The following is a 25,407-nucleotide window of genomic DNA, read 5'->3' as shown; positions in this document are numbered from 1 at the left end:
ATATTTTTTTTTTCAAGTTTATTAAAATAATGAGGAACAAATCTTAAAAATTAAAAAGTTGAATGAGAATTAAATTGAAAAAAAATCTAATTTCATAAATTATCTCAAATAAAATAAATAATAATCAAAATAATGGAGATCAAATCTAACAAATAAAAAAATTAAAAGATAATGAAATTAAAATAATAATAATTACAATTTCATAAATTATTTCAAATAAAATAAGTAACAATCAAAAGAATAGGGACTAAATTTGATAGATAAAAAATTTTATTTAAAAAAATGATAAGAGAAAAGCAAATAACAATCATAAAAATAAGAACCAAAGTTAATATAAAAATAAAATAAAATTAAATCAAATTTTAAGGGATAAATTAAAAAAAATATTTAAACAAAATATAGATCGATCAAAAGTTTGAGGAATAAATTTGATATAATCAGCAAATAATATGATATTTCTAAATTTTTCATAACTTCTGAAAAGTGATTTTTACCCAAAATAAAAAAAAAATATTTTTCTAAAAATCAAATCAAATTTTTATTTGACTGAAAAATATTTTCCATTAATCAATTTTTTAAATAACAAAAAAAAATAAAAACAAATTTAAAAAATAATTTTCAAAAAACAACTTCTCAAACAAACAAACACCTCCTGAAACAAGATAGCCACACCGAAAGTGCAGTTGCCTTGAAAATGAAGGTATGGAATCTCTCACAAGTAAAGTTCCGTTATTTTCAGGTATACTTTTCTTTGAAAAGAGCGTGGCAAACGCGGGAATTCATAGTGGTTTGGCTGTAGGTGGGAAAGACTGGTTCAATACGAACAACTGAAGTGTCAGAACAGTAAATATGGGACCGGATCGAGGACTCCTTTTTGGTTTGTCGTATGTCATTGACTTGGTTGTAAAGTTGACTGACTTCTTGCAAGCTTGCTTTTTTTTTCTTTTTTTTTTGGAATAACGGGTAAATACAAAAACCATAACTTTTATTAACGGACAGACTCTGTAAAGGAATATTTCATGGTTACCGAAATCTCTTTTGAATTGTGCAGCTGCTTGACTGTTCATAAGCTACTGGATTTGATTGTTGATTGGAAAGGACTAAAATTAGATTTAATAAATCTAATAATCTATTCGGTTAGAATCAATTGATAAAAAAAATAAAAGAAAAATAAATAACAAATTGACTATGAATTTTGTTAACGTACAAAACACTCTCTCTTCTATTCCACATCAGTTCTAGACTGGATTTCAACTTCCAATCAATGTTAATGTTTTCCCCGTAACTATACTAATGTTGTTTTTTGAGCTCGATAAACTCTAGGATGGTGTTATTTTCATTCCATGATCTATTTTTATTGTTTAAATAAAATAAAATAATCTCAATTTGTTTTTTTATATATATAGTTCATGATATTAAATGCTGGTATTATATTTGTATCTAAAAGTGAGGAGTCTTCTTTTATATAATCAGAATAGTTAAATTTGACATTTTTTTTATTGTTATTTATGACTATATTTAATTTCTTTGAGATTCTTTTACTCGTATATAAATCATAATACTTTTTTCCTTGTTAAAGATTTTTTCTTCTATTTTAAAATATTATCCACCAATAAAATACAATATAATAGAATAATCAAAATCCTACAAACTTCATTTTTTATGCACTTCTTTTTTTTGTCTATTTTAATTTATCTTGAATTTTAATGAATACAAAACAACTTTTCAATAAAACGAGCGAGATACCCATAATTATTATACTATATTTTAGAAGGCATGGAAAAATAATATTATACATGTATTGTAGATATAGATTTACTGCACTGTGTACCACATTATAAACATAGAGTATTTACACTATAGACGACACTGTAGCGCCCTAAGGGATATTGTCTTTTCTATATTTCGTTAAAAATTACAGTTGGGTTTGGCTAAACCACCAGATCCAATGCTGCTGGGTCTGGCCCAAGAGCATTGCGTCTGGCCAGACCCAAAGCGAGACCCAAAAGCATTGGGTCTGCCTGGGCATCCAAACCCACGGAGATTGGGTCAATAAAAAATAAATAAAATCAATTAATATTTTTTCTTTAATTCAAATTAATATATTTTGATGTTTTTGTATTATTTTAATATAGTGATGTAAAAAATTAATTTTAAAAAATAAAAAACATTATCTCAATATATTTTTAAAAAATAATATTTTAAAAAATAACAATTACGTGATAATATAATAAATAGCATATGGGCCTGCGTTCCGCAATGGGTCAATAACAATTATTTTTTAAAAAATTTAAAAATACTTGAGTTGGGTTAAAAGTACGAAATGTATTTGTATCATCACCTTCTTCAAATAAATTATTTTCTACAGTAGCACAATGAATAACGCATAGTAGAGTAGCGTCCAACACACCGACAACAAATTTCTTTCCCTTTAATTTTTTTCCTCTTTAAATTTTTTTTCTTTTCTCTTATTGTTTTTTTTTCATACTTTAAAGAGAAAATAAATAGATATGACTTTTTTATATTGTACAAAAGTTGAGTGATGATAATTGTTTTTCATACCAAGTTGGGTTGAATTTTCTTATTAAAGCATGTTTGTTTTTTAGTTTAAAAAATGGTATTAAAAATTGAATTTTATTTTTATTTTTTTCTTTACATTAAATTAATATTTTTTTTATGTTTTTTGTATTATTTTGATGTGATGATATAAAAAATAAATTTTTTTTTAAAAAAAGAGAAAGTACTGTAGGAAAAAAAAAAGAGGAAAGTAATACACTGTGAGTGAAAAAAAAAGTAAAAAAAAAGGTGCAAAAAAAAAAGTAATACAATGTGGATTACTATTGTAATCCACAGTGCAATGAGTGTGGGTGAACAGTGATTTCCCCACACCCTTTAGCTTTATGTACGAGATGGCATGCCCGCACGCTGCCGCGGGCTTATAAAACAAATGTATTTGATAGTGTTATAATTGTTAACCAATGCTAGATAGGTAATAGAAATTAAAGGTATGATGGAACCAATATTTCAAGACGGAAAAAAAAAGTTGTGTTGGTGATCAAAAACTTAGAGACTAAACAGAATGATTTGTAACAATCCACGGTGTTTTATGAGAAAAGATACAGTGATTTCGCCTCTTAATTTAGCTTTTCTATTAATAAAAAGTAAAAAAAAAAATTACAAAGCTAAATTCTCTACCAACTTAATATTAAAAAAAAATCATCAAAGATAATTTTGGAAGGAAAAAAACCAATGAGGAAAAACGTTGTAAGGAAAACTACAGTGCTTTTTCCAATAAAATCAACAAAGATAATTTTAGAAAAAATCATAAAAAAAACTATTTAGAGAAATACTGTAGCAATCTACAATGTTTTGTGAGGAAAAAAACAACGTTTTCCTCATATGATTTAGTTTTATTGTAATTATAATTCTTAACCAACTCAATATTAAAAAAAATCGACAAAGATAATTTTAGAAAAAATCATAAAAAAAATTATGTGGGAAAACACTGTAGTAATTCATAGTGTTTAAAAAAAATTACAAAACTAAATTCTCTGTCAGCTCAATATTAAAAAAATAAAATCAATAGAGACAATTTTAGAAAAAAAAATATAACAAAAAATAACACAAAAAAACAGGAAAAAAAAATCATGTTGCAAACACTGTAGCAATTCACAGTGTTTTGTGATGAAAACACTGTAGCAATTCATATAACAAATATAATTTTGAAAAATAAAAATTAAATAGAAAAACCATGTGGAAAAACATTATGGCAATCCACAGTATTTTAAAGGAAAAAAATTATAAAGCGAAATTTTTAACTAGTTCAATATTAAAATAATATAATTGACAAATATAATTTTGGAAAAAAAAATAAAAGTACTATAGGAGAAAAACAAAAGAAAATAATACAGTATGAGTGAAAAGAAAAAGAAAAAGAAAAGTAATAAGAAAAAGAATAAAAAAGGGAGACTACGTTATATTTTACAAGTGTACAAGATAACAATAAAGAAAAAGAAATGCCACACATAATAGGCCATCTAGTAGTACTTGATCATGAACGTAAGAAAGGTGAAAGAGGTTGAGAGTTATATATTGAGCAAATGTCTTCTTTATAGTAGAAAGAACGAAATATTAGTCGTAACATGGCAACATTTAGGAGGACTAAAAGTAAACGTGAAGAGTTAAAGCTAAAAAATGTTCAAGTACATATTTTTGAGTTATTATATCCCTTGTAAAAAAAATAAAAAAAATTAACATGCCATCATAAAATAATGCCCCATATCGTAAAGGGACATAATAACAAAAGTTAAAATAAAATTACAGCTTTAACTCGAAATATGAAGTCTGAATCCCCTGTTCTATAACCAGTCAAATGGAAAATATTTGTTGATTTGGACAACCAAATAGCCACATCCAAAGTGCTTATGCCTTAAAAATGAAGGTATTGAATCTCTCACAAGTCAAGTTCCGTTATTTCATGGAGCCTTCTCTTTGGAATAGACAATCAATGGCCTTAATTGTGGTCTGGTTTTAGGTGAGAAACACTGGTTCTCGGAATGTTCAATACGGCAACAAAAGTGTCAGAGCAGTAAATATGGGCCCAGATCGTGGGATCTGCCGATCAATGGGTTTTACACTTTCACTTGAATTAGTCTAAATATCTCAGTTACTGTGGAAAATAAGAAGGAAAAAATGATTCTTGAGCACCTCGCATTTCTTGCTATTTTCAGTGGCCTCTTTGCTTTAGAATGATCTAATGCCACCAGAAACAACAGCATAAATGGTTCCCAACCCCCACCCCCCCCCCCCCCCCCCCCCCCCCCCAATACAAAGATTTTAATGTCAGCCACGTAATTGTTGTTTGAGGCTCCCATTATAGTCCTATTATAGGAATTTGATTGGCCTGTCTAGGTATAATTTTTTGTGATTTAGCCAGTGTAGAAGACGAGAATTGATTCCTTGGCCCATAGTTAATGTTATGCTTCCCACTCACAATCTCCAGAGCCATGCATATAATGGATATTCTGGTGCCTTATATTCTCTGCACATCAAAATCATATAGCACCACAATTTAGCCAAACAACACTAGAATATGCACTGAATCTCCTTTCTGTAAGAAAGAACTGACCTACACCCCTTTTTTTACACTCTAGACCTTGACATAACATAGCGTGAAAGTTAGTTATTGTAAAACTGGAGTAATTTTTGGGATCTTAGCCTCTGAAATTGGCTGTACTTCATGGACTGACAGACAAACTCTAAGAACGAATAAAAGTAATAAAGAGACAAGAAAACTTTGTGAAAAAGAAAAACTGAACTTAGAAAATAAACTTTTTTGCTTACCCTCGGAGGAAACCAATCATACCCATCAGTTTTAATTGAATGTTCATGTTTTTTTTAAGTAAATCTTAAATTTCTGAAATGAAAAGGGATCAAAGAATTTTTTGGAAGTCATTAGAGGTGTGTATCTATAAGAGTTTACCAAGTAAAGCTCTACTTCCTTTTGGGGGAAACTTAGTGTTGCATTATAAAAGATTAGAGAAAAAGAGTTTATCATGTTAATGAATTTACTTCCATTTGCGTTCTTATAGGTAGATGAATGTTCTCCCAATTATCAGTTGCTTAGAATGGGTTGAGTGATTTCCAGGATAGGAAGGCCTGCAAATCAGAATATTTTGTTACAGTGATGGGCTTTCAGCCACTTGAATTTGGTTTCATCTAGGCCTACAGCCCTCCTGGATATCATTGGTTTAGGTGCTTCTAAAACCCAAGGTTCTTATTCAGATGTAGAATGTAAGATAGGTTAGATTTGGGTATTGATTTCAATTGATTTTTGGGATAGTAGTTGTAATTTCAATAGCTTTTAGCATAGAATTAGTAGCTAGTTAAAGACTGATTTCAATTATTTTTTATTCCTAGCCAGTTGAATTAATCTCAAAAAATTATTATTTTTTGTTGCTTTTGGCTGTCCTTTTTTTTTTTTTTTACACAATAAGCTTTATATAATATGAGAAACAAGATAGCCACAACCAAAGTGATGTTGCCTTAAAAATGAAGGTATTGAATCTCTCGGAAGTCAAGTTCCGTTATTTTCACTTTTCAGCCTTCAAAGTCTTTGAAAAGAGTGTGGCAAACGCTAGAATTAGGAAACGCGGTCCAAACCCGTGTTTCCAAAAAGTTCTCTAAATTTTTGTTTTTTTTTTTTTGGCCAGAGGTGGGAAAGACTGGTTCTTGGAATATTCAAGACGAACAACTGAAGTGTCAGAACAGTAAACATGGGACCAGATCGTTGGGTCTGCTGATCAACGGGTTTTACTGTTAAATTCTCCTGGATAAAAAAAATAATAAATATTCTGTTTATTTTTATATCTTAAAAGTTTTTTTTGAATAAAAAAATATTTATATTATTTTTATATTATTTATATTGTTTTAATATGTTGATATTAAAATTAAATTTTTAAAAATGAAAAAAAAATATTATTTTTATATAAAAAAGCACTTCAAAAAAATAAATCACTGTATATATATCAGTAGTTATGGAAAATAAAAACGGGGAAAAAGTGATGTTGAAAGAGAGAAGTTTGGACTCATTCCATTCCAATGTCACCGTAGATTTGAGGGAGTCATTATTATTCTTTTGTCAATACCAAAATATCAGTTCACATGTAAGGTTTTATTGTGGCAATTAATAATTAACAACTTGCATACCCCGCTGTCGATGGACTTTTTCAAAGCGAGATGACCTCTTCTTGACTCATTAACTTGGATCAAAATCATCTTTTCCTTCTAGTTAGGTTAACAGACTCTTGAAAGTAACATTACGGGAAGAAAATGAATGCAATCACCATGGAAAGTTGACTTCTTCACTGGAATGTGATCCAATTCGGCCTGATTTTTATCCCTTTCAGCCTAACACTAAATCCTGCTATCCTTACACTAAATCCTCATTTGTTGTTCTTTTATTTTATGATTACTAAAGCATATGTACTAAAGTTTGTTGTGTTTATATATAGTTCATAAGCTTCTAAAAAGATCAATTGTATTTTTTTTTCAATAAACACTAACAGATCTCATATGCCGTGAGACATGCATAAAGTAGCATGTTTGTCTCTTTTGATAGAATCTCTAATTTCTATTGTTTTTCCACTGTACTGGATTGTGAGAGAACTGAATTAAAATTTATTAACAAATTCTCTTATGAAAGTAGTCTCAAGAGCATGCTTATAATTAATTATTTTATCTCCATGTTAATATTTGCTGTCTTGTTACTGTGATAAATTATCTTTTTGAGTTTTTGAGCATGTAACCTCCTGTTAATACATAATACTTACTTTTAATTACCAGCTGATTCATATTGTTGCTTGTTTTTTAGATGGATATTCAGAAATATTGGACACCAGATGAAGATTGATTTTCTTGATGCTGCTGTTGCTGGATTTATTTTGTTGGAATGTTTTGCTTAACCACTAACTTGGAATGTTGTTGGTTGCTTGGTTTTCTTTGGCTGGTGAATTATCATGCAAATGTTTTGTTGTTGGATGTGGTCTATTGCTGACTTTTTGCTTGGTTTGCTCGAATTGGAATACGAAACTAAAAGCAATGCTACAAATTTTTTTTTTTGTTTAGAGAAACAAAAGGCTCAACAAAAAAAGAAGCAAATTTGATAATGTCTAAATGGATTTTGTGAGATTTATTTATCAATTGGGTTGGTTTTTTTTAAAAAAAAAAGCCTACAAAAAAAAAAAAAGATTAAAAAGCTTACAAAAAAAACTAAATAAAAAATTGTTAAAGCCCAACTAAATATAGGCCCATTTAAAAAACAAAAACAAGTTCATTTCATAGGTTTCTAGTTTTACTGATTTTTCATGACAAAAAACCGATCCAGCTATATCAAGCTGGTTCATGGTTAAATCTAGGTCATATTAATCAAGAAATATCATCTCCCAGTTTGGCTGAATTTTTTGTCTATGATTTATAATTTAACAAAGCACTAAAAAAGGAGAATAATTTTTTAATAACAACCACCTCACAAATCATTATTTATTTTAATAATATTTTTTATTTATATTTTTTAAAATATAATTATTTTCATCCTACAACATTTAGTTTATTGAAAATTGAGATTTATAATTTATTTTAATTTTTTTTTATGAATTTATTCCAATTTTATAATTTCTTATAATGAATTTAACAAGTTAATCCTATTAACTTAATTTTTTTTTTCTTTTTAATTGATTTTTTCTAGTTATCAACTCTATAACTATATATAGAAGCTAATTATAAGACATTAGCTATGATAGCTCTGGAAAATACTTATCAAATCAAATTATGACCCTATTACATTGTGACAATCAAATCTTTTATATGCTTAACAAAAGAAATGCATTTATCACTTTATTTGGAAGAAAAATGTACAAAGACAAATCGAGATACATCACATCGACATTAAAAACCATGTTGCAAATTTATTCACCAAAATGACTAGTCAGCACAAAATCTGAAGAGATCAGAAGAAGACTAAACATCTAGAAATATTACATGTATTTTAAGAATTTAAAATTCTAGATTTTTCGATAAATTGGTGTGAGAAACCAATATAAACAAGTATAAAAGACGGTTCATTTCCTATTTTATTCTTGTGTGTTTTGTATTACAGTGTATCATACTTTTTAATAAATATTTTTTAATTAAAATATAATAAAATGATATTTTTTATTTTATTTTTATCATAAATATATTAAAATTATCATAAACACATTTAAAAAAAAATCAATTTGATATTTTTCAAAAAATTAAGGCACGATGTGTCATCATGAAAGGGAGTAGGGATCGAGTAAGTGTAGTGAGTTGTCAGAATTGACGAATGTTTTGTATTATATTATTAATATGATGTATTTTTGTCACTTCCAACACATACTTCACTTAAATAAGATATTATCATATTGATGCGAATTATATAATACCATCAGTAACAAATCTCTTATGGATTCATCTATTTGAATGTTAATGTCTCTGGTTCTACAATACCATATTTGTTCATCAAAATATACATAGTTTGTTCCTAAAATACTGTCTAGTTGGATGGGATCAAACGTGTCACAAGCATGAAACCTAGTGAAGATCAAAGATCAAAACTCATCTATCAATGCACGAGACCAAATATATGGTACTAATCTGAATAACATCAAAAACTTTGAACTGTAGAGTTTGAAGTAAAAAAAATCCTTTAATACACTTTTATTTTTATGTCACAGACATACTCTTGGATGCTATCTATAAGTAACCAACCACTTCTGAGTGTTAAACTACTAGAGAGCCCGCCAACTCGAGATCCACTAGAAATCGCACACTTGTGTGTGAGTTGGGGTGCACAATGATTCATAGATTCTTAGGAGATTACTATCCTAATACTATTCTAAGCACATTTAACTTTGGAGTTGAGGCTTATTTACAATATTCATCAAGCACTAGCTAGTTTCAAGCAAACTCACTAATCATGATTGGAACTCCATGATATGAAACTCCCAAATTCGAAGTGTTTTATACTAAAAAGCTAACCTTGTATATTTTCCATTGCTTATTTTGGAGAAAATGCACATTCTCTCCCTATCGAGGATATACTTCAGTAATTGAACCTTCATCGCCAGAATATGGCACAGAATTGCTCTTAGATTTATCTGCAAAAAATTCCTTGCTTGGAATTGACCCTTGATCTGTTCTACTATGGAGAAAAAATGCAGGCTCTTGAGGTAATGGTAAGGTAATCGAGTAACTATTGAGCAGGAGAACAACTGTTGCCATTGTGGGCCTGGAAGCTGGATCTTCCTGAACACATAACAATCCAATGTGGATGCATCTCATTACCTCATTTCTTGAATACGTATCCGCCAGAGTTGGATCCATCACTTCCAATGGTGTCCCATCTCTCCAATGTTTCCATGCCTGAAAAAAATTGAGGGGTCAAAAGTTTCGATAACCTTATGCTTTTTTTTTTTCCAGGTTATCATCCCTGGTCTGGAATTAGTGGTGTTGTGGAAGAAAACTTCACTCACATAGCTCGCAAGGTCTGCAGCACCGCCAGTTTGATAGAAAGAACTGTTCTTCTTTCCAGATATAATTTCAAGAATTAAGACACCAAAGCTATAAGCATCAGACTTGACGGAGAACTGCCCATGCATTGCATATTCTGGAGACATATAACCACTACAAAACCGAAACAGATCGACATGTTTAGAAAAGAAAAGGAAAAAAGAAATGAAACTAGTATGTCAACAATTCTATAGGAATTAGATCTTTACTTACTATGTTCCAACAATTCTGTTGGTACATCCTTGAGTTTGATCAACTCCGAAAATCCTAGCCATGCCGAAATCTGAAACTTTGGCGTTCATATCTCCATCAAGCAAAATATTACTGGCTTTAAGGTCACGATGTATAACTCTTAGCCTAGAGTCCTCGTGTAGATAAAGAATTCCTCGAGCAATTCCTCCTATTATTTTGTATCGTTTAGACCAATCCAGTAGCCCTTGCTTCTCTGGGTCTACAAATTCATGAAAATAAAAAATTTCAGTCAGAGCATAGAGGATTATGTTCAAATGCAAAGTACTCCTGGTTTAGAAGAACTAATGAACGAAGAAGCATTAATGCATTCCTTGTATCAAAGGGCAATTTGATGAGCGTTTAATTAGAAAGTACATACCAAATACAAAGTAGTCGAGGCTTTTGTTTGGCACAAATTCATAGACAAGAATTTTTTCTTCTCCTTCCAAGCAAAATCCTAGCAACCTCACTAAATTCCTGTGTTGAAGCTTAGCTACCAAGATAACCTCATTCTTAAATTCCGCTGCACCTTGTCCTGAGCCTTTCGATAGCCTCTTCACAGCTATTGCTTGTCCATTAGGAAGTGTTCCCTGAGAATGCACTTGAAAAGAATGTTAAACAAGCACTACCGCGAAATTTCTTAAATTCTAATGCAAGATCTTTTGGGTTCTTCAAACTTTAAATGAATTACAAATCGCTTGCTTACCTTGTAAACCTCACCAAATCCACCTTCACCTAACTTGTTATCAGCGGAGAAATGGTTTGTGGCATCTTGTATAGAACTCAAATCGAATTGTAATGACTCCACGTTTGTAATCTCATTTCCAACTGCACAAACAAGCAGATATCAATTGAGTATTCTGAAACTGTGCAAAACAGAGAAAGACATTGCATTTAGAAGGGGGAAAATGATTCTCAGAGTTTTTTACCATCATTTTCCTGTGCAGAATTTTTATTGCTCTTCGCCCTTCTACTCAAGAAACAGAAACCCAGGCAGAAAAGCACAAGAGAAACAGTAACTGGGATCAAAATGGCTATAATTAAAACTGTTGAGACACCGCCTTTTCCTGCATAAAGAAAAATATATCGTTCAAAAACGCACAGTAATTTCACGCTGCTTTTAACCTTCATATACAAATACAAGCATATTCAAAAAGCGACGAAGTCAGGATCAACGACATAATATGTGAAGAAATATTTTTTTAAGGAACAAACGAGAATAAATTATTTCTAAAAATCAACAACATTTTTCTGGTCAAAAAGCTATTTGCCTACCGCACTACGATAACCTAAAGTGAGAAGCAACTTTAAAAAAAGTAACTAAACCTTTTGTAACTCTTTGACATCCATCATCAATATCTTTCCTTGTTAATTATCTCACCTTTTTCCCCTTTAAATCTGACATAAAATGTCTAGCTAATGAGTTTATAAAAGATAATTTGAAAGGGCAATGCATTTTGCTCCTTCAGAGAACCATAACTATTGATTCAGGTATGCGAAGTAATACCATTCCTTGAATGAGCTATGAAAGTGGTTGAGAAGTACTTCGAGAAAGATAACAAAGATGAAGGAAGCACATGAAACCAAGCAGGAGCAGAATTTGAATATACCAGAAGCTATGAAACCATTCCTTGTTGAGTTTGAAGAGTTTATGCTAGAAAAGTTGCTACTAATGAGAGATATCCAACATTAGATTGAATTGATCCCCAGAGCCAACTTACCCAATCTAATACATTATAGGATGAATCTAAGAAATAAGATAAGAGCCAAATTGACAAATCTACTATATTATAGGATGAGCCCAAGATATAAAGTGATGGTCGGTGGAATCCTCCGTACAGAAATAATATTCTTAGATTTCTCAATACCACAGTGACCAACTGGTCTCGCGTTAATTAGTATTTTTTCTCATTCCTATTCATGTGAGAATATAACATTAAATAAACTTTTACTCATTTGATTATAATAAAGTAGTAAAACTCATCTTATATAGTTTTAAAACATGTAATCAATAAATGATTTTAAACTAAATTAAAATTATTGTGCAATATGTAACATGTATAGTTTTTCTTTTCAATCAAATAATTCGAAATTATGTATAATGATCATTTTAATTCTTCTTATATTTTTCTATTTACCACTATAATATAATGATTATTTTATCTTTCCTATAAAAAATTATGTCTTTGGATTTTTTGGTATTTACACAAGGTGGATTAGTTATTATTGATTTGTTTAAAGATATTTTCGTCTATTTAATGTTTTAATAAACAGTAAAATATTCAAAATACCCTCAAGAGTAAAAAAAAACAATATTTTTTTTTGTAACCCGGGATGTCCGGACCAACTTACGCGCACCACAACTAATCCCCGGGCTCACTGAACATCCTGCAAGCCCAGTGAGCATGTAAGGCACCGCGGGGTGATAGATGTGTACAGTGAGGTTTGAACCCTGGTGCAGAGGAAAGGAACAAGTCCCTTCCACCACTAGGCTACAACCTCAAGTGCGTAAAAAAAAAAACAATAGTGATGATAGTTGTTATGATAATAGTGATAACAACAACAATAACAACAATAATAGTGATGATGATTGTGATAATAGTTGTTAAAATAGTAATAATATTAAAAGGAATGCTACTATTATTACTAATAATGATAACTTTAGCAAAAGTTGTGGTGGTGATGGTAATAATAATAATAATAATTGTGATTTTGATTCTCAATTTTTAAATTTATATTTTTAAAAATTCTTTTATATGATTAGAATATATTTTTTTAATTTTATCAATTAATATTTAATTTTTAAAAAATAGAACTTCATGATTTTTCTAGATTTGATGCTTTAAATTTAATAACTCAAGTCACGGATTCAAAAAGTTAATAATTTTTTTAAAAAAACTTTATAATTCTTTTTATTTTTAATTGGGTTATTTCAATCACATAATTTGGACCACAAGTTTAATGAAATGTCTCATGTTAGCTTTGTTCTAATTAGCATTTTTATATATTTATTATAAATGGTTTTTTATATTTCTTTTTATTGATTTTTAGTATCTGAACATTATTCTTTTAAAAAAAAGTCTGGCCCACAATGAAGCGCAAAGACAAAACCTTTTGTATAATGAAAAAAATCTAATCAAATAAAAATAACTTGAATTAAATTCTATATAAATTATTAATTAAATCAAAATTTCAAAATAATTGAACTTTAAAATTTTCTCTTAAGATTTTAAGAATCCTTCAACTAAATTTTAACTTAATTTTTCAAAGATAAATAATTTGGAATTTATATAAATTTAATTTAATTAATAAACATCAAAATACATCCTAAAAAAATAAAATAGGTATGCATACAAAATAATATAAGATATTAAACTAACATGAAAAAAAAATTAAACAATTAAACAATATAAACAAATTAAATCGGACTTACTTCGTAAACCCATGTTAAACAATAAAACAAAAGAAAAATAGTGATTGCGAGAGTTGTCCCGTTTGCCCTTTAAGATAAGTTTTCCTCTCCTATTGGTGCACAACGATAGATGCAAATCTCTCCTAAGATTAAAAAATATTAATACTTAGTTTTGATGCAATTCAACATTAAGCATAAACTATTAATTTTAAATATTTAAATATTATATGCTATAGTACTCATGTTTTGAATAAATTCTTAACCTCAAAATCTTGAATGCATCCCACTTTTAATTATAATTAATTAGATTTCAAGTATCACCGACAACCTTGTCTGACTTTATCAATAGAAACAATTTATGCATAGGATTAGAAATTTTAATTTTTATAAATTGAAAGAGAATAACATTTTTTTAATTGATTATAAAATTAATTTTATTTTTTTCAATTAATTAAAATTTTAATATATGTGACATTCAATAATCTTCTAGTGGTTAAAAAATACCCCACGTTTTATGGAAAATTTTTATGGTATTTAAATTATTATTACTAAATAGAAGTTTTCATATAAATTTTATCTACCTTATTATCTCTCTCTCTCTCTCTCTCTCTCTCTAAGCAATTAATATGTAGTGGTTCGTATATGGGCACCATAAAAGTTTCTACTGTTACGATAACGACTTTGAAGCTCATATAACGACAAGACAATTGAAAAGGGCATTATCGACTTTACCTTTTCTTCTTGTCTCTGGACCTGAAGCTGGAGGAGGAGGTAGAGCCACAGGCGGAGGTGGCGGTGCAGCCTCAGCTGCTGCCGTTGCATTATAAAATTCATAAAGTTCATACCGAAAATTACAACTTGGAAATATGACCCTTCCTCCTTGCTTTCTATTACAGCAATTGCCTAATTTTGAAATAGCTCCCTCAAGACAACGGCTACAATCTGGAGTGGATAGATCTGGTGTACACTGCACAAGAGTGTATAATTTCTGGATCCCAGTATAGTTCACTTGTTGAACTGCAAACTTCTTAGCACCTGAAGGAGCAGAAGCAGCCCGAGCAGCTATATCATTTATGGTGGTTGCTACTAGCTGGTTAAAACGATCAGGTTGGACTGTAACATTGTTTGGGCTCATCATGAATAGGGTAAAGTCTTGGTCCACAGTAGAGAAGATGTTTCTATTTGAGTAACGCAATTCACACTCATCATACCATATCATAGCTACTTTCTCAATTGGGCACCTTTCGAGGACGTCTTTGGCAGCGAAGTTGACACAATTTCGACAAACACTGTTGCTAACATCACCACGGCAAAGAAACATGCCATAGACTGCATCAGGATCCTGTCCTGCAGAGACGTTGTAGAATCCATTGATGTTGTTGCGGGTTGCGTTTGATGAAAGTGAAGATAGGAGGAGATTTAAATTAGCCTGGTAAGTGCTGTTCCTTGTGAAGGTGGTTGTGTTTGGGCAATAAGGATATAGGAAAGTGGGATCCTGTGCTTGAGTGATAATAGCAAGGCTCAGCAAGGAGAGAAGGACTGTGGAGAATTTGAGAGAGTCCATTGTTTCGGTGATCAAGTTCTCTTGCTTGCAGATCGCATATGGGAAATATCAAAGTTTTATTTTATCAGATAAGAGGTTAAGTGGACATGGAGTGGGAAAAGCTTTAGCCAAAATGCAGACTGAAGTCAATGAAAACAGTAATGGCGCATATTGATTGTATTGTAGAAGACGTTGAAGGGTCAAATTTCTCGAAAATTGTTGGAGAAATTGGCGATAGATACTTGGATGGCAACAGAAGTGCTAAAGGCCACACGTCTTTCCTCATACCGCGTCATGGATAATACTGGTCAACAGGGAGGTCATCATCATGGTCTCCAATGCCGTGTTGTTCTGGTTTCCTTGAAATTTCTATAACCTGTTGTTTTTCTTCTACGAGAGAGAATTGACACTTGCAACCATAGTTTTCAGATCGGCCCCAAGTGTGATTCAGACAACGACCCAAGTTATTTGAGTGTTGATGTTTTTTTTTTTCAAAAAATAAATAAATTTCTAATAATATCCTGAGTCACCGGTTTTTTTTAATAGAGTTTAATATCTATACTTGCAATTATCGGTCAATGATGGTTCATTTTGTGATGTTGGATCACATTATTCAAACCGGTAATTAACTAATAAGAGTACCATTATGGATATATTAATATATATTTTAAATTAAAATAAACTAATAATAGTTTTTTCTAATTTGATTAAAACCCAATTAAACCATCTAGATGGTGGCAAGAAATTTACAATGTTGATTTTTCTAATTTTAATTTTAATTTGCTTTGGCGTGGGATATGGGTATCTATGATCATCGCGTTGTCTGTATGTTTTTCACGTTGGCAAGTTGTTTGTCTTTTTTATGATGTCTGAATAGACTTTAGTAATTATTTAATAATTCACATCTTTTAGAGGGTTATTTTTTTTTTTCGTGGTATCTTTAGATTGGTTTTTGAATTTATGGATTATCTTCTTCTCACTGGTCTTGTCAAAGATGGACATCCAGGTTGGAAATTAGAGAATCCTCAAGAATTTTATTTTTTTATGATCATAAAGCATCTAAATTGTTGTTTGGACTCTAATCCTATTTTTTTTCAAGCTAATTCATTATTTATTTTTTTAGTGTTGTTTTTTGCATTAAAATCTATATTTTAAAGTGTTTTTTAAATCTTTTTCGTCTAGAAAAAAATAAAAAAGAGAAAAAAAATTGATTTGAGGAAATAAGCCCATGTGAAGCAAAAAAACGGGCTTCATGACCATTGATTCATAGGTGTACAATTAGAGCTACAAAAATATTCGGAACTCCGACAGAAGCCCAACCCTTGAGAGAGGATTAAAAGTATCAGTTCATAGTAATGAATTTCACTGCTTTTCTGATTTTCTTTTTCCTATATCACGCGTAAGAATAACAATCCCATCGGAGCTGTAATGAAGTATCCAATTGGGAGGAGACAATGTAATTTAGGGATAAAGCAAGCATGCATAATATAAACTTAGATTTCTTCATATTATATCAAATTCTTAGAGACACATTATTTTTCCAAATACTCAAACGCTAGAATGCTATTATCTTTATCTTTATCTATATTTTTATTATTATTGTAACATATACTAACAGCCCGCTTAGAAACCATGAAATTGGTGTAGAATTTATTTCAATATTGTGCTTACTCATTTCTCATGTTTGGAAAGTTAGAGATAATTCTAAATCTTCAGCATTATGTTTTCATTAAGCTTCCTCAGTGATATTGGCCTTTTTGCAACCAAGTGATTGGCCAGTTTACTAGGCTTTCTCCACACACTCAAAATCATAGTGGCAATCTAATTAACATTCACCACGTTGAGATGCCAGAAATTGTCATTTGATTAACTGAAGGATCTGATGATGAAAACTTGTCAATGAAAATCATTTAGTCTAGGATATGTTTGTTTCTCGAAATTCACTTTTTAAAAAATCACTTTCTAAATTTTCTTGTGTTTATTTGTCATTAGAAAAGTTGGTCAACAGAAAACACTTTTCAGTCAAAGAAAAATTTGGTTTGATTTCTAGGAAAGTGTTTTTCTGAAAATTTAAACGGAAAACACTTTCCGGAAGTTGTGAAAAAATTAGAAATGTTATATTATTTGCTGATTATATCAAATTTGGTCCTCAAACTTTTAATTGCTATATATATATATATATATATTTTGAATATTTATTTTTCAATTTCATCTCTTAAAATTTAATTTTTATATTAACTTTGGTCCTCATTTTTATAATTATTTTTTTGCTTTTTTCTTATCATTTTTTTATTGAAATTTTTTATGTATCAAATTTGGTTCTTATTCTTTTGATTGTCACTTATTTTATTTGAAATAATTTATGAAATGTTAATTATTATTATTTTAATTTCTTCATCTTTTATTTTTTTTATTTTTTAGATTTGATATATATTATTTAGATTATTATTTATTTTATTTGAGATAATTTATGAAATTATAATTTTTTTTCAATTTCATTCTCATTCAACTTTTTAATTTGTAAGATTTGTTCCTTATTATTTTAATAAACTTGAAAAAAATAAAACATTAATAAGTTATTTTCCAGCTTATTTTCCATGACATAACCAAATATTGAAAAGTGTTTTCCAACTTATTTTTCATTACACTGTCAAATATTAAAAAATAATTTACTTTTCTGAAATTCACTTTCCAAAAAAATAAAAAACTTTTCAGTAAATAAATAAAACCATAAAGAAAATGCAGGTTTTTTTTGGTAGAGGAAGAGCTACTGGTTCGCTTCCCAATGCTAAAACCACAAATGACATTGTGGGCCTGTCTGCTGGATCTTCCTGCACACATAACAGCCCAATATGCATGCACGTCACAATTTCTATTGCAAGGCTCCTTCCCATCAACAGAGGATCTGCAAATTCCATTTCTCTCCCTTCATTCCACAATCTCCATGCCTGTCAAATTGTCAATTTGCATTAAAAAAAAAATCATAACTTTAACTGCTTATAGTTTTAAAGCATCAATTTTTTTATTGATAGGTTGAAAATTAATTGAAGGGAAATTTTGATTGCAGTCATGTATGATACAAACATATGTCAAGAGTGTCTGGCCATGTTGTGTAAGGTAAAAGCCACTACTTCGTTTCCCACATAGGATCTCTAGCAGCATAACACCAAAGCTGAAGACATCCGATTTCACTGAGAATAGTCCTTCCATTGCGTATTCAGGAGCCATATATCCGCTGTTTCACGAGCACAAATTCCCATAGGTTATAGGATTTTAGGACCTAAATTGTCAATAAACATGAAAGAAACAATTGACGGTAGGAATAGAGGGCTTACAATGTTCCTACTACTCGTTTGGTGTTAGCATTGTTCTGGTTTTCACCAAAAATTCTGGCCATGCCAAAATCTGAAATCCTGGCAGTCATTTCATGGTCCAGTAGCACATTGCTGGTTTTCAAATCCCTGTGAATGATTCTAAGCCGGGAATCCTCATGAAGATAAAGAAGTCCTCTAGCAATGCCACTAATTATGTTGTAGCACGTCTCCCAATCAAGCTGTTCTCGTCTTTCCTCATCTGAAAGTGGAATTAGAAGAAACTTCAGCCTATTGACAATTTAAAATTCAAGAATTTAAAGGCAAAAGAAATGAATGGAAACGGACCAAAGATAAAGACATCAAGGCTTTTGTTAGGCATGAACTCATATATGAGCAGTTTTTCCTCTCCTTCTATGCCACATCCTAATAGCTTCACAAGGTTTCGGTGTTGTAGTTTTGCAATTAGTATGATTTCATTCTTGAACTCCGCTAATCCTTGCCATGAATTTCGTGACAACCTTTTAACAGCTATTTCCTTTCCATCTGTTAACACACCCTAAGAAAACATTCAAAAAGAAACATAAATTTTGTCCGTTGAAGCAACATTTAAGCATCGTAAAACTGAATAAAGAATGGTTTGTGTATCCTTATAGTGGAGTGGGGCTAATTGTAGGGACAGAGGGCTGAATTTCAGTAGATCATGGCGACAAGGCCACTTTACAACTTACCTTATAAACAGCACCAAACCCAGCTTGTCCAAGCTTATTTGAATCGGAGAAGTTTTCTGTAGCTGCTTTTATCAAGGTTGTCAATTCCGTTCCGTTTTGTCCGGAATGGTCGAAACATTCCATACCAATTCAAAAAACGAAACAAAACGGAACAAATTTCATCTCATTTTAAATCTCGGTCCGTTCCGGATTTTTTGGCTAAATTCCGCCCGGAACGTTCCGGTTTCATTCCACATGTTCCGTTCCGCTCTTGAAAAGCCATTGAATCAAATTGAACCTTGTTCAATTTAATTAATTAAACCACCCAATTATAAAAAGCTCTTTTTTATTACTATTTTCAATAATAATGATATTGATAATAAAATTGAAAATTATTATTACTATTTTCATTAACAATGATATTAATTTTTTAAAATTAGATTTATCATTAATATATATGGTTTATATTCATGTTGTTTTTTTTTCATGTTTATACTTAGTAGGAATTTGAGCAAAACAAGGGATGCTTTAGATTCCATTAGCCTTGATAACATTGACCTAACTTTATATTTAAAATATTTGTGTTAAAACATTTTACTTTCATAATATTTTGATATTTTATTTAAGTTGAATTACTTTAAGTTAAAGATCTATTTAATCTTGACTATTTAGAAATATTTTAAATTTTGAAATTATATTTGTTTGGCATTGTGTTTGTATTGCATAATTTATAATTAATTTATCTTGAATTTGAATTATGTTTGTTATATATATATATATATGAACAGTACAACCCTGAAACGGCACGCCGAAACACTCCGAAACTGAAACATTCCATTCCAATTGAAAAAACAAAACACCTATCAAAACGGAATTGACAACCTTGGCTTTTATAGTATCCAAGGCCATGAAAGGTAGGTCCTCAGAACTTACGAACTGGCCTTCTTCTGTTATTGTGACGCCTCTTGGGTTTGCCAATTCCTGTAATAATGCTCGGTGACTTCTTTCCACGTCTGCCAAAGAATAAGAGATTTAAAACTATCGTATAATAATTCTGATGTCAATTTGGCCTATACAAAAACTGCTGATCACTACTTGCGTTACCTCTTTCTTTTCTTCTTTTATGTCTTAGGAAGACAATGCAAGATCCTATGACAATTGCAAGCACCGTTATAGGAATAAAGACAACACATGCAACCTTCCGCCCCGCCTTCCATTTTCTTCCTGTTTTCCATAGATAAAAACTGTATGTAGTTCCAATTGCCCTCAAACGACATTTAATCTTCAAAAGTACACAGTAGAAATACCATGCTCACTTACAGAAATTTATGACAGACGTAATTCTCTTTTACAGTTTACTAGCTTGCTCCAAGTAAAAATTCTGTTTACTTACCTCTAGAAGTTGGGGACGACAAGTGCTTTGAGACATTGTAGAATTGGTACAACTCAAATCTCACATTACAATTCCTACTAAGAACCATTCCACCTTTCCGTGAAGAACAGCATCCTTCCAAATCAGTTATAGCAGACTTCAAGCATTTCAAACACTCGTGTGGTCTGATATCCCTAGTGCACTGTACATGAGCAAATATGGTTTTGCTCCTGGAAAAGTTGATTTTCCCAGTTGCAAACATGTTGAAAGGATTGAAAGCGGCCTCATTTGACAGGTTAGTCATCAAGTACTTCGAAAATTTTAAAAAATGAACCTGATCTGATTCAGATTTCTCCTTAGAATCACGGTCTAGATACTTCCCTGCATAGACAGACAAGGAAGTCATATTCTGAAATGAGTAGTGAACTTGGCAAAGTTCATACCATATGATTGCTTCTCCGCGACTTATGCAATCATTAAAGATTTGCTTGCTTGCTTTCTCCACACAAGTCCGACAAGCACTTGAGTTGACATCACCTCTGCAAAGTGCTTGGCCGTAGACCTTGGCAGAGGCTTCTCCAAAAAAGGTGTAGTTAAAGCCTGTTAATGAAGTGATGGAAGGCAATCTCTTTAGGACAATCTTGAGGTTGTTCTCAAATGCACTGTTGCGAGTGTAGTTCAATGCATTATTGCAGCAAAATGTTTTAAGATGGACGTCTGGACCAGTCTGGGTAGAGAGAACTGTAAACGGCATGATAAATAAAAACATGACTAAACGTGCATCTGAGCTTGTCATCCTGAACATTTTGAGCACGTTTACGAAATCTAGCCCAAAAAAGGGGCTGGGATTAAGACGAGTCAAAAATTGCAAGTGCATTTCATTGTCGAGAGCAGCCTCTAGTCACTAGCTTTAATTTGGTTAGAGTGTTGAAAATTACAAAGAAAGTTCCGAGCAGTAGCAAAGAAATTGGCTTAAAACTATGAGCAATGGGACCGTAAAAGTTGCACTGATGGTGGGAAAAGACAATAACTGGAATAATCACTCAGAATACCTTTCGCCTTATTAATTGAAAATTTGCATGCCTGACCCTTGACCAAGAATAAATTATTACACAACCAAAAACTCTTAAATATGGTCTATCTTTAATCCTGTTTAGTATGGCTTAAAATGCTATTTTCTAAGTTCAAATACAGGGGGTAGTATTGCTTGTACTGCTACATTCTAAGTTCCATAGATGGGGCCTTTTCCCAGATCCAGTCGAGTGTGGTACTATTGCTTCTGTATCGGCCAATTACCCCTGGCCATATCGCGAGAATTCATCCGAACAGCATGAATCAGCCAACAATGAATCTATCAACAATAGCTCATTTCCTTCGTTCCATAATGGCCATGCCTGATTCATCATTTGGAGGTGTAATTAATTAGTAAAACATTGAGATTGCAGTATCATAATAAGATAAGAGATTTATGTGTATTTACGCCTGTTAGACTTACATAAGCTAGGAGGCTGGAAGCACGTTTTGACTGAATCCAGAATTCTTTTTTCCAGTTATGATCTAAGTAGAAGAACTCCAAAACTAAAAACATCAGATTTGATGGAGTAAAGTCCTTCCATAGCATACTCTGGTGCCATGTATCCACTTTTCCACAGAAGGAAAAAAAGAAATATTCAAGAATGACAAATAATATGTGAAAACAATAAACATAAATATTAACCCAGCAGCTAATTTGTGAGTCTGGACAGAGAGGTGGTCCATAGAATTTTGAGAAAAAATAATTATGGACCACCCTTTCATTACACTTTCTGACATTATTTTCAAGGGAAATTACGGTTCAGGTACAAACAATTAACTAATTTAACAAGTGAGATTTCACTTACTATGTTCCAACTATCCTAGCAGTATTGGCTTCGACTTCACTGCCTGCAAACATCCTTGCCATTCCGAAGTCAGAAATTTTGGGGTTCATATCATTGTCCAACAACACATTGCTAGCTTTCAGGTCTCGATGAATGATTCTAAGCCTAGAATCCTCATGTAGATACAGAGTTCCTTTTGCAATTCCATTTATAATACCAATTCGTGTTTGCCAATTGAGCTGTGCACGTTTCTTAGGATCTACAATTAAATCGAAATCCGTGGAAATGAAGTTCGAAACTAATATTCAGTAATTAAAAAAAAAAATAGCTACTTGTATCTGAAGATCCATGGACGGAAATTTGTGACGAAAACATTAAAGAAAACTAACCAAAAAGGAAAACATCGAGGCTGCTGTTAGGCATGAATTCATACACCAGAAGCTTTCCTCTCCGTCAACACAAAAACCATGCAGTTTAACAAGATTTTTATGCTGAAGTTTCATGATTAGCCGAACTTCATTCGTAAACTCGTTTATGCCTTGCTCAGACCAAGTTGAAAGTCTCTTTACTGCTACTTCCTTTCCATCACTCAGTATGCCCTTCAAAAATATAAATTAAGAGTCAATTAGTGAAACCCCTGTTTATTTCTTTTCTACAGTACCATGTACTGCAAACTCGAGCCTGCTGGACATCAACAAAACGCATTTTTTTTTACCTTGTAAACAGGGCCAAAACCACCTTTTCCAAGAAAATTTGAGTTAGAAAAGTTATTAGTAGCTTCGTATATGGATGCTAAATCCATAAATGAAGATTCCTGAACATTAAGACCATCCCTATGAAAACTTTGGATCTGGAAATCACAGTGGTTTGGGCGACCAATCCCAGGACCTATATCAAGTTGTCTAGTATTTTCTTTCTTCCCTGTATGACAAGATTCTTCATGTCAACTGGTGTTAAAAGGAAAACCAAAAAGGAAATGTTAGTGGTTTCTAGTAGAAGCGTTCTTACATTTTTCAATTCCATTTCTCTTCACGAGAAAGAAGCCTAAGATGACTACAACTAGAAGTGCTCCTGCAACTGTAAGGATGATAATCATCCATATTTCGGTTTCCTTCATTCAGGGAAAAGAAGTCATTGTTAGCTTGTAATGCTTCAAATCATAAACTCAAAAATACATCAGCAATTTTTGGTGAGGTAATTGATAGCATACATATACACTTGCCTTTTTCTGCAGAGTTGTTTCACCTTCATAGAAGGCGTATAACTCATACCTTAAGTAGCAACTGCGGCTAAGAACCCGCACTCCACGAGAAGCATAGCAGCAATTCCAAATATTTGCTAGGGCAACCCGAAGGCACGTGTTACAATCATCTGGGGATAAGTCTGTTGAACATTGCACCAAGGCATACAGTGTGTATGTATCGTTGAAGGGTACTTCTGTAGTAGCGTACATGTTTGCCGAAGCATTAGAAGCAGCCTGTTTAATGAGGTTATCCAAAGTTTCATTGACCACCGATCTGAACTGCACTGGATTTTTAACATCTTTTTTATTATATTGTGGAATGTTTCCTGAGACATCCAAGTGGTCTAAGAAATTTTGACTTGAGTAGCGCAATTGGCATAGTTCTTCCCATACAACTGCTTCCTTATCTCCTGGACAAAGCCGCGTGATAGTTTGTGATGCTACCTTTATGCAAGTACTGCATTCATCATGTGTTACATAGTTGAGGCACATATATTGAGCATAGATTCTGTCAAGTTCATTTCCAGTAGAGGTATTGTAAAGTTTTGAAACTGATGCATTTGAACGAAGAGAGGACATGAGGATCTGGAGATTGTTTTGGAATGGACTATTGGCTGAATAGCTAGAATTGTTTGAGCAACCTTTGTAGGGAGGATCAGCGCAAGCAAGATCAGGAAAGTTGGCAAGGGAAAAACACAGCAAAAGCAATTGAATGGATTTTGCAAAACTTGAAAACATTTTACCCATCTGTCTTTTGTGTACTTGGATACAAATTTAATGATCATGTATTTACAATTGTACTTTCTATCATACATTTAGAAAGCATTCAATGAGAGATTTCGAGATTTCTATACGAAAAAGCAAAGAAAAAAATAAAAAATAAAATATTTTTAAAATATAAAACCAAACAAGTTGCATAAGCCATCACAATAAAAGTTTCTACGGGCTAGGGGCACGGTTCCAATGGAATTGTGTGTGGAAAAAAATACAGAGAAAAGGGAATTGTTATGGTCAACAAATCTACGTTGGATGATTAATCGGTGAAAACTTCGGTTTGAGCTTAAAAGCATAAAAAAAAATATTTCTTGGCTCGAAACACAGACAAATGGAGACTTACCAGTGGGAGTAAAATAAATCCATGATCCCTTAAGTTTTGAGAATTGGTCATATTAGCCCCTTACTACCGGGGTACGGTCTCCAGGAAGGTCCTGTCTTTGTAAATATTAGCTAATAATGCTTGGCCCGAAACAACAATTGTAACCATTGTGCCACAAATTGAAGACAGGCAGATTCCTTAGTAAACAAAGCAATGACTTCTATCATTAACTTTTAAATAACAATTTTGGGTTTCGCTAGAAACTTTTGTTTTCCAAAGTCTTCCCAATCCAGGATTAGATGTCCATGCTGTATCATGCTGATAGCCGAGCCAACTGCGGCCAGTCTATGTAAGCATTTCAAAGCTGATATCCATTAAGTAGCCAGATCAGAATTGTTTTAGATTTTGTTCTGAATTTTTTATCGTTTCTTTTTGGAATTTAAGTTCCATGATATTTACAAACAATTTCTTTCACATATCTTTTGTTCGGATACAAGCTTAAAATGATGACCTCAATAACTGGGGAAGGTAGGTTACAGAA

At 31.6% G+C, this 25,407-nt stretch overlaps 2 protein-coding genes and 1 pseudogene across 2 annotated transcripts; all 3 read right to left on the bottom strand.

Moving 5' to 3' along the window:
- Positions 1–9,213: 9,213 nt before the first annotated feature.
- On the bottom strand, positions 9,214–15,775 carry LOC18107164 (cysteine-rich receptor-like protein kinase 10). Its single transcript, XM_006373098.3, has 7 exons — positions 14,465–15,775; positions 11,250–11,387; positions 11,027–11,148; positions 10,700–10,910; positions 10,303–10,540; positions 10,053–10,203; positions 9,214–9,942 (listed from the first exon to the last, which is right to left on the bottom strand). The coding sequence occupies exons 1-7, from the start codon at positions 15,294–15,296 to the stop codon at positions 9,607–9,609; spliced, it is 2,028 nt and encodes a 675-aa protein (XP_006373160.2). The 5' UTR covers positions 15,297–15,775; the 3' UTR covers positions 9,214–9,606.
- A 2,240-nt stretch (positions 15,776–18,015) lies between these two features.
- On the bottom strand, positions 18,016–21,855 carry LOC18107158 (cysteine-rich receptor-like protein kinase 25). The gene is made up of 6 exons (XM_052445394.1): positions 20,690–21,855; positions 20,401–20,520; positions 20,179–20,309; positions 18,935–19,145; positions 18,611–18,848; positions 18,016–18,510 (listed from the first exon to the last, which is right to left on the bottom strand). The coding sequence occupies exons 1-6, from the start codon at positions 21,543–21,545 to the stop codon at positions 18,273–18,275; spliced, it is 1,794 nt and encodes a 597-aa protein (XP_052301354.1). The 5' UTR covers positions 21,546–21,855; the 3' UTR covers positions 18,016–18,272.
- Positions 21,856–21,913: 58 nt separating this feature from the next.
- Positions 21,914–24,517, bottom strand: LOC18107157 (cysteine-rich receptor-like protein kinase 25; annotated as a pseudogene).
- Between the last annotated feature and the right edge of the window lie 890 nt (positions 24,518–25,407).

This window comes from Populus trichocarpa, chromosome 11 (assembly GCF_000002775.5).
Source record: "Populus trichocarpa isolate Nisqually-1 chromosome 11, P.trichocarpa_v4.1, whole genome shotgun sequence".
Taxonomy (NCBI): Eukaryota; Viridiplantae; Streptophyta; class Magnoliopsida; order Malpighiales; family Salicaceae; genus Populus; species Populus trichocarpa.
Note: the sequence above shows the minus strand (reverse complement) of the source record. Positions and strands in the feature narration are given on the sequence as shown.